The sequence below is a fragment of the Musa acuminata genome, chromosome BXJ2-6, assembly GCF_036884655.1.
Source record: "Musa acuminata AAA Group cultivar baxijiao chromosome BXJ2-6, Cavendish_Baxijiao_AAA, whole genome shotgun sequence".
In the NCBI taxonomy this organism is placed as follows: Eukaryota; Viridiplantae; Streptophyta; class Magnoliopsida; order Zingiberales; family Musaceae; genus Musa; species Musa acuminata.
In genome coordinates this window covers 2,440,308-2,449,879 of record NC_088343.1, presented here as the reverse complement: position 1 = coordinate 2,449,879, position 9,572 = coordinate 2,440,308, and the positions used below count along the sequence as shown (strand labels likewise).

General features: G+C 40.1%; 2 protein-coding genes across 2 annotated transcripts; both read left to right on the top strand.

Moving 5' to 3' along the window:
- The first annotated feature begins 2,497 nt into the window (after positions 1–2,497).
- LOC135614238 (cyclin-D4-1-like) lies at positions 2,498–5,947 on the top strand. The gene is made up of 6 exons (XM_065111379.1): positions 2,498–3,310; positions 3,697–3,783; positions 3,913–4,011; positions 4,098–4,299; positions 4,383–4,504; positions 4,694–5,947. The coding sequence occupies exons 1-6, from the start codon at positions 3,020–3,022 to the stop codon at positions 4,892–4,894; spliced, it is 1,002 nt and encodes a 333-aa protein (XP_064967451.1). The 5' UTR covers positions 2,498–3,019; the 3' UTR covers positions 4,895–5,947.
- A 707-nt stretch (positions 5,948–6,654) lies between these two features.
- LOC135614236 (SNW/SKI-interacting protein A-like) lies at positions 6,655–9,228 on the top strand. The gene is made up of 2 exons (XM_065111377.1): positions 6,655–6,777; positions 7,205–9,228. The coding sequence occupies exon 2, from the start codon at positions 7,222–7,224 to the stop codon at positions 9,004–9,006; it is 1,785 nt and encodes a 594-aa protein (XP_064967449.1). The 5' UTR covers positions 6,655–6,777; positions 7,205–7,221; the 3' UTR covers positions 9,007–9,228.
- The last annotated feature ends 344 nt before the right edge of the window (positions 9,229–9,572 follow it).

Below are 9,572 nucleotides of genomic sequence, written 5' to 3'. Positions count from 1 at the left end.
CAGCTGACGGGCTAATATATGCAGATGATTAAGAAGGAAGAAAAAGTTTGTTCATGTGAGATCAGCCTGATTCTGATTTGATATTGGTGTTCTGCAATGACATGTCAAATATGGGTTCACCTCTATGTCATTTCTTTTTTCATTCATTTTTTTTTGGAAGGATTGAGCAATAGGGGAATTATTGATGACAAAGCAGGATGCATTGAAGAGTAGCGCATTGTACTGGGCACCTAAAAGCTTTTGTAAAGAATTTTCCAGGTGTATTATATGTTTAGACTATTTCTATTAGGATAGTGATCTAACCTATGCTCTTCAAATGCCATAGCATGCCTTCTCTGTCCTTGCACAAATGTTGCACCTGTACATTTCAGGCCATTACTTAATAGGTTTCAGGTATCGACAAGGTAAGGAGAGCCCCAAGGGGTGGGTCACTGCTGAACAAGCACTCTCAAATCAAGTTGGTATGTTTGCTAAGTGACGTTGACCTGGAGATATACATAATAAGTCTTTTCCATGCAATAAATTCTTTTTTTCTATGTATTAGATTCTCATAATTAAGAGATTTTCATGAGAGATCTAAATGTTCACAGTGCCAGTTGCAGATGAACATACAAATGGATACCAAAATCTTTCTATCAGAAGTTGCTCAGCAGATCAACCTTAAAACGAGGAACAACTTGTTTTGCATGACTTGGATGACAGTCTAAGAATCAGTAGTATGGACAACTTGCAACTCCATATGCCATTTGATCTGTTTATATAAACTTTACTAGCCAATGGAGATGTATATCGCATCTGGAGATGGTAAATATTTGATTAGAGACACTTTGAAGGTTGTATAATTGATCAGCAACTAAAAATGAAACCTGACATGAAGCACTTGAGAGTAAATTAAAATATCTGTTTCTGACCTCAAATTTAGAAGATTACTTCTTTTTTTAAGTTTGTATCTGCAGGTTGCAAAACACATGAGCTGTTAATTGATGGCTCAATTAAGTTTGTATCTATCTGCAGGTTGCCAGTCTCCTGCCAAGCAGCTTCCTAAAGTGTCCTTGCCACTGATTGCTTTCACTTCCTGTTCATGGGTTGTTCAAAGAAAACAAATTCCTTCAATGTTGTCTTGTTGTTAGAAGTTGCACTGCACTTGTTCAAACATGTCCCAAGCTCTTATCAATTGCCATAAAATCTCTAAAGATCTTATAGCAATATCTTTCTTCTGTGGGGTATCAGATATGTAGATTTCAGCATTTTTATTTATAGTGAAACAATATTTTTCTCCTCTGCAATTTCCTTATAGTTGCTCATTTTTCAGATTATAATCTAGAGTAAGTCTTCTTATTGATGCTTTAGAAAGTTTGTATGTGGTTAAATAACATTCCTCTTGGTCAATGAGAAAAATATCTCAAGTTGATCTAAGGCCAGGACATCAAAGGCCAGGACTGCAGCCGAAAGAAAGGATGGATTGCTCACAGTATGGTTAAAGCTTCTTCATTTGACCCAGCATGGAAAGAGTCACGGAAACAGAGAGAGATTTAGTAGGGAATGTGTGAAACAAAAGAGCATCTCAAAGTGGTGAAGCAGAGAAACTCATTTTTTTGGAACTCTAAAAAAAGTAGTGCTTGCAAGCATCTTAGTAAAGCTTTGAGTACCTTCCATGTTGTTTCTGCATGACATCCGAATAGTAAAGTCCACAGATTCCAAAAGAGAAGATCAAGCTGATGTACTGTTTTAACTTCTGCCATATTCCTTTTGGTGATGTGGTTCTTCAATTGCCTACATTCATTTTCTCTAGCCACACCTTTTCACTCTCATGGCATATATGTTAGGATTTCATCTTATAAATTCTCTCTGAAAGAAATGATAATTATGTGCTAGTCTTTATGCAGGACAACCACCACTCTAATCAATATCAATATTTGATATATCAAGCTGAAGTTTGGAGTCAGTTGATCAATATATAGTAGATTCTGTCATGGTACAAAGTGTCCTTAACCTTTTGTTGTTGTAATGAAACAGAACACAGACAGTATGGATTTGTAGTTTATGAAGTTATCTCTGATATTATTATATTAATTTATTTTGGAATTAAATTTCCATTGTCAGGTGGGAGAAAAGGCCAGAGGAAACAAAGGACAGTGAGAATTCTGAAGGATCTTGAAATGGGAGCACTGTCATGGAGAGTGGTAGAAGCTGTGAGGTATGAGAGAGAGAGAGAGAGAGAGATTCTTTTATACTTTGTTACTTGTTTATGCTGCACATTTTTTAGGAACTTACTTAACAATGCTTTCAACTTTTGGATTCATGCCATTTCTAAGTTCTTTATATTAAGTACATGAATAACTCAACAAGGGTGAGGAGAATATTAATCTTATAAGTGCCATTTTAGCAATTGCCATTTGGTAAGTGGAGCTTTACTTTTTGTTCCTACTACTTAGGTAAACTAATTCACACAGAATGGCATTTTATAGAGAGAATATATAGAAAAAATAACAATTCATCTAACATAAATTTAGTATATACTAATTTCATAGGAGTGCATCTCCAAGCTTTTACAGTCCCATGAAACCTCCTCTTTAATCCTTGTCTTCAGAGATTTTGTTAGACCATATCATGCCAATCCTGTCACCAAGCAATCAATTATCACATCATCATCATCATCATCGTCGTCGTCTTCGTCACCTTAAAACCCACCACAAATCCCACACCCTCAAAGGAGCTTTTAATTATTTCCGCCTATCTTTCCCTTTCAGATTCTCTTCCTCCCGCTACAAAATCTTCGCCTTGTTCTCTATACAACAGTGAGCCTTCCTCCTCTTCCTCTCCGCTGTCTCTGATCTCGCATTGGAATTGTATCAACATAAAACTCACTTTCGGTATGAGAAGGAGTCATCTTTGAAGGAGGAGAGGAGGCGAGGAAGAACAGGGACCCTTTCTATAGAATAAAGCTCTCACAGTTCCCTTATCTGCATCTCTTTCTCCTCTCTCTCTCTCTCTCTCTCTCTCTCTCTCTTAGTGAGCAATGAGTCCAAGCTATGACTGTGCTTCCTCCGGCCTCCTCTGCGCCGAGGACAACGACAGCATTCTGGGCTTCGGTGATGAGGAGCAGCAGCGTGGGGATAGGCCTAGTCGTGTTTCTGAACCAGAAAGGTGTGATTTTTATGTGGATTTCCCCCTGCAGTCGGATGACTGCTTGAGTTTGTTGGTCGAGAGAGAACAGAAGCATCTGCCGAGGGAGGACTATGGCGAGAGGCTGCGTTCGGGGGATTTAGACCTGTCCTTCAGGCGGGACGCCATTGATTGGATGTGGCAGGCGGGTTTTTCATATTATTTTTCCTTTTGTTGTTCTTAGTCTCTTTTGCTGGATTTGCTGAATAGTATCTTTTGAGTTTATGTTCATTTTCTCGAAACGTGTCGATAGTTATAAGACTGCTGCTGTTGCTAACCACATTTATGTGTCATTTAATGTCTTCTTCTTCTTCTTCTGTGTTTGCGATTAATTTTATGAGTTTGCTTCTATGAATTTGTGTTCATATTGACAAAATCACAGTGTTCTTATTTATTTGGCTTGATAATCTTTGTGTATTAGGCTTCAATTTATGATAATGGAAATGATTTCTTATTTTACTCCTGCCTTTGCTTCCAGCTTTTCTTCTCTCCTGAGTCGTGGATTGATGACATTTGTGGTTCACTGAACAGGTTCATGCCCATTACAATTTTGGACCATTAACTGCCTATGTATCTGTCAATTACTTGGATCGGTTCCTCTCTGCCTATGAGCTTCCAGTAAGAACATACACTGCTCATATTCGTTTCTGTCGATCATAATCTTATTTTACAAGCTCATTCCTGTAATGTCATGTCGACTTAATATAATTCACTGATTCAAATCTTTACTATCATCTATAATTGTAGCAAGGCAAGACTTGGATGACGCAGCTACTGGCTGTGGCCTGTCTCTCTTTGGCGGCCAAGATGGAGGAAACTGATGTTCCTCTGTCCATGGATTTACAGGTGAGCAGACATGAAGAATGCGCAGTTATCTGACATGATCTTCACAAATATTTCTATTGAGATTCTCTCTGAATTGTTTTGGATAGGTTGGTGAGGCAAAGTATGTCTTTGAAGCTAAGACTATTCAGACGATGGAGCTTCTGGTGCTGAGCACCCTCAGATGGAAGATGCAAGCTGTGACTCCTTTCTCTTACATAGATTTCTTCCTTCACAAGTTCGGTGATGGCAATTCACCAACCAAGCTATCGGTCTCTCGATCTGCAGAACTCATCTCGAGCACGGTTAAAGGTAGATTTCTCCATGAAAGCAATAATTTCATGCATATCAGGACAATCGAGTTGTGTGACTAAGAATGATGCAATTGGATGCAGATACTGATTTCCTAGCATTCAGACCGTCTGTAATTGCTGCAGCCATTGCATTGTTGGTTTTGAGAGAAACCCAAATGGTGGATGTTGAAAAGAAGTTGTCTTGTTGCACTCATGTAATGAAGGTAAAAATGGTTCTGGCACTGCTAGTTCTTCATTGTATCAAATTTTTTCTGCATGATTACCACCAATTGGTAATCATCTCCAAGTTGAAGAAGACTATTGCCAAGTGTGTGCTTCACTTGAGATTTACCTTTGAGGTGGTTTTCATGATTTGATGGTTTTTCATTTTGTCATAACTTTGGTGGTTGCAGGACGATGTCTTAGGATGTCATGAAGTGCTTCAAAACAAAGTTTTAATTAGGCAGCAGTCAATTGAAGATGTCAGCTCATCAGTGTCCTCTGTGCCACAAAGCCCACTAGGGGTGTTGGATGTTGCTTGCCTGAGCTACAAGAGTGATGATGCAAGTCTTCAGACCTCTCCAGCTTGCAAGAAGAGGAAAGTAAGCAGATGACATTGCCATGAAGGAGTTCTTGTGTGTGCTCCTTTCTCCCAGTGAGGTTTAGGCTTTCTCTCAAGCAACCATTTTGGTTTGGTCAAGGAGGATTTTTTGTGTGTTGTGGAGTTCTTCCAAAAAACCAAAAAATGACCTGAGAAAAAGGAATAAATACAAGCAAGCAATCAGTTGCTCTTGCAATAGATGTGATGGAGCAGCCACCATCTTCTAAATCATGAAAATTCTAAGAGAGAAACGAGGGGAGATGGACAATCTCTTTGGAGAAAGATGCTGCTGGAGAGAATAAAGTGCAGAAACCAGGAAACAAGTTCCTTTAAGGATCAAAAGTGACCACCCAGACAAAAGGAAAAGAAGAAGAAAAAGAATAGAAAGTTAGAGAAAAGGAGAAGTGAATTTTCTCAAAAAAAGGTTCAATACCTACTCACAAAATTGTTTGTTGTGTCTGTAATGTCTGCCATCATACTGCCATATCACTGACTGGTGTATGCTTAGATCCTGGAATTAGCCTACTCCATGGCATAAAAGAAGAGCTTCTGTCAGTAGAAATCTTGGGAAGACAACATATAAAACCCCCAAAAGAACACAAGAATCCAGTCCTTTTGAGATGGGTGTGGGAGGGGGGGGTGTGGGTGGACCTTATTTAAGACCATTGCTGTGTTTCCAAAAGGATAAAGGAAGAATTATTCTCTGCAGTCTTGTTTGCCTCCTCTTGTCTCTTCCTTTGTGAAGAAACCTTTTCCTAGTGCTGATCAAGTACACCCTGAGATCCAATCTATCACTGGCCAACCAAACATCAAATTGTGCATATGGTGTTGCAAGCCATTTTGGATTTGATATGTGCATACATGTGGATTGGTTTTCTCTAATCCAAGTTCATATTAAAATAAAGGATGAGCACTCAGTGGAGATCCACTTCACCTCAAGAGTCATGTTCATATATGTGCACTTACATGAGAGGCATGGAAGCTCATACAGTATGTTATGTTCACTGTCAATCTCTTTATTTGTGTCCATGTATGTTGAATACATTACAAACAATACAAATTAGCCTCTCTTCTTTGGCAGGAGCCTAATTTATGCATAATTCACCATATCTTAATAAACTTCTTTTATTAGTTATTTATAGCAGTATCTGAAAAACTTTAAAATGTAAAAGAATAAATTAATTCATTTTTATTTCTATTTTACTCCTTTATTCTCTTGTAACATCACCATTTCTCATCAATGTTGCCATTGCCTCACCTCATTCTCTTCATTGCTCATCTCCATCACTTCCTCTGTACAACACTCTCAACTTAATAATCCCTCCGTCATCCCACCAAAATATAACACAACTAGAAGGAAGATTTTTATTTTTATTTTTTTTGCTTGCACTAAAAAAAAATACTATTAGAATATACATTGGACATAAATTATTTTTATATTAAGATCTTTACACTAGTTGATATATTCAATTAATATTATCTTTTCATAGACATCCGATAAAATTGGAAGGATATTTAATTAAGTTAATATCTTTAATACTTAATTAATTAATTATAAAATAAATATGATTTATTATATCCAGATGAAATACAATGATTAACTAAAAAAATACAATTATTTTAACCTATCAAACAGTGTTGTTCTCATGATAATTGCTTACTATCTCTATAGGACTGAAGACCTGACTAATTTGGGCCGGCCCAAATGTGAACCGAACCGGCCCGAACCGATTGTGTTCACTTCCTCTATAGAAGGAGGAAGTCGTGTTTCCGATCAGTTCGAATCGCCAACCCTAAGCCCCCAAAATCCTCTCCGCCTCTTCTTCTCCTCCATCTTGTCGTGGGATTCGTCGCGCTCGGACTTGATCTGATCTCAAGTTCTTTGTACAAACTACGGTTCGTTACTTCTCGTCTTTCTTCTGTCATACCTTTTCTACGTTGTTTTTGTTCATCTGATCGGGTCTTCTCCGCGGGTTCTTCGACTTTCTTTTGGGTGAAAGCTGGTCTTTCTATCGTTATTTTTGTGGTTTATTTGATTTCGATTGTTTTCGTTGATGGATTTGAAGGAAAAAGGTTTTTCTTTTGTGTCATATTATCCTAATCTTAGGGTTTCTGATTTGCTTTTTAAAGATCTTTCGATTGGAAAAGATCGTTCGTTAGTCTGACCTAAGGTTGAGTTACGTTGTTGATGATTGTGGTATAGATTTGCACAACAGAGTCATAAAGAAGGGCGTCTTTTGTTGATTGTTCTTCTTATTGGAATTAGGGTTTCTATGTAACTCTTGGAAATTGATCGATTTTGTTGTCTGTTGAGTCATACCAGGTGATTGATCTTCTGTCATGGCGACCCTGAAGGACCTTCTGCCGCCGTCAAAGTCGAGCACCACTTCGCACTACGACCACTCAAACGACCCGTGGTTCAAGGAGCGGTACAGCGCCTCCTCAGAATCCACCAGATCTGTAGCAATTAAACCGAATCCAGTCCCGCCCTATGGTAAGCGCTCGGGGTTCGTTCCCAGGAAGCCTGAGGACTTTGGTGATGGCGGTGCCTTCCCTGAGATACACGTCGCCCAGTATCCCCTTGGCATGGGGAGGAAGGATCAGAAGCCTGGTTCCAAGATCCTCGCCCTCACTGTTGATTCCCAGGGGAAAGTTGCCTTTGATGCAGTCGTGAAGCAGAATGAGAATGCTTCAAAAATTGTCTACTCCCAGCACAAGGACCTTGTCCCAAAGGTGGGTTTGGAAGATGAGATTGAGAGTGAGGAGGAAAAGGAGATTGAGGAGAGCACCCAGCGGACAAAGGAAGCTCTGGAGAAGATTGTTAATGTAAGATTGAGTGCTGCCCAGCCAAAGAATGTCCCTACGCAATCCACAGAGTCGAAGTTCATCAAGTACAAGCCCTCACAGCAGTCTGCAGCCTTCAATTCTGGTGCAAAAGAGAGGATCATTCGGATGGTTGAGATGCCTGTCGATCCACTTGAGCCGCCAAAGTTCAAGCACAAGAGGGTCCCAAAGGCATCAGGGTCGCCACCGGTGCCGGTGATGCACTCCCCACCACGACCCGTCACAGTGAAGGACCAACAGGACTGGAAGATCCCTCCTTGCATCTCAAATTGGAAAAATCCAAAAGGTTATACGATTCCTTTGGACAAGCGGCTGGCTGCGGATGGTAGGGGTCTTCAAGATGTGCAAATTAATGACAACTTCGCTAAGCTTTCTGAGGCTTTGTATGTGGCTGAGCAGAAGGCAAGAGAAGCTGTTGATATGAGATCAAAGGTGCAGAAGGAGCTCATGCTTAAGGAAAAAGCAAGAAAGGAGCAGGAGCTACGTGCATTGGCTCAAAAGGCACGTTCTGAGAGGACTGGCATTGCTCCGGCCCCTGCTGCTCCTCTGCCTTCCGATAAGACCATGATTGATGATGCAGAACTAGGAGAGCCACAAGAACAGAGGAAGGAAACAAGAGATGAACGAGAAGAGCGGCTGCAGCGTGATAAGATCCGTGAAGAGCGGAGACGTGAGAGGGAGAGGGAGAGAAGGCTGGAAAATAAGGATGCTGCCATGGGGAAAAAGAGTAAGACAACTAGGGACAGGGACCGGGATATTAGTGAGAAGGTTGCTCTTGGTATGGCAAATGTTGGCGCTGGGCGTGCTGGGGAAGTTATGTATGACCAGAGGCTCTTTAATCAGGACAAGGGTATGGACTCTGGGTTTGTGACTGATGATCAATACAACATATATGATAAGGGCCTGTTCACGGCACAGCCCACGCTTTCCACGCTCTACAGGCCCAAGAAAGATACTGACGCAGATATGTATGGAGGTGCAGATGAACAGCTGGAGAAGGTTATGAAAACTGATAGGTTCAAGCCCGATAAGGCGTTTACTGGTGCTTCTGACAGGCCATCTGGTAGTAAGAGAGAGAGGCCAGTGGAGTTTGATAAGCAGGAAGAGAATGATCCTTTCGGTCTGGATCAGTTCTTGACTGAGGTGAAGAAGGGTAAAAAGCCCCTTGATAAAATTGGTGGTGGAGGAACCATGAAGGCGAGTGCTGGGTCTTCAATGAGAGATGACTATGAGGGAGGAGGATCTGGAAGGTCCCGCATTGCCTTTGAAAGAGGACGTTGACGGATGTGTTGGTTCTCCTATGTTATTAGGTCAGCGTACCATCAAATGTTGGATCCTTAATGTTGTAGAACCTGGTATGAAGCTAAGCTTCAACTGCTTAAGCATGTGGTTGTATTTGGAACTTTATCGTCTCTTATCTTGCATTCTGAGATATGAACCTTCTGTAAAAGCTAATATCAGAATTATAAGTTCAGACATATAAGAGTGAAATATTTCTGCAAAGTTGGGAAGAGTGCTTCCTTTTTTAGTGTATGATAAAGAGTTTAGCTTCTTTTTTTTTGTTTGATGTTTTTGTTTTTTACCCGCTAGGGGAGTTCATATGTTGAGGCAACTTCTCTTATACCTTATTTTTAGGGTCTTTGAATTGTCTGTTATGGTTGAGTAGTTTCTTTATTTCTTCCATTTTGTGCTTCTGAAGTCATTCTTTTCAAAATTTGTGATTTGTTGCCATTTTGAAATTCTGATTGTTATCATCATTTCAAGCTTCTTTCTCATCTTCCCATCACCGTGTCCATCTCACTAGTGGTTGACATGTCATTTGATTTAAATGCAGCAGTTGGCCATTG

Bases quoted from the DNA above. Each gene is read 5' to 3' on its own strand.
- LOC135614238 (XM_065111379.1), top strand. From the start codon at position 3,020: ATGAGTCCAAGCTATGACTGTGCTTCCTCCGGCCTCCTCTGCGCCGAG. The intron at 4,012-4,097 runs GTGAGCAGACAT...TGTTTTGGATAG, and splicing joins CTCTGTCCATGGATTTACAG to GTTGGTGAGGCAAAGTATGT. The intron at 4,505-4,693 runs GTAAAAATGGTT...TGGTGGTTGCAG, and splicing joins GTTGCACTCATGTAATGAAG to GACGATGTCTTAGGATGTCA.
- LOC135614236 (XM_065111377.1), top strand. From the start codon at position 7,222: ATGGCGACCCTGAAGGACCTTCTGCCGCCGTCAAAGTCGAGCACCACT.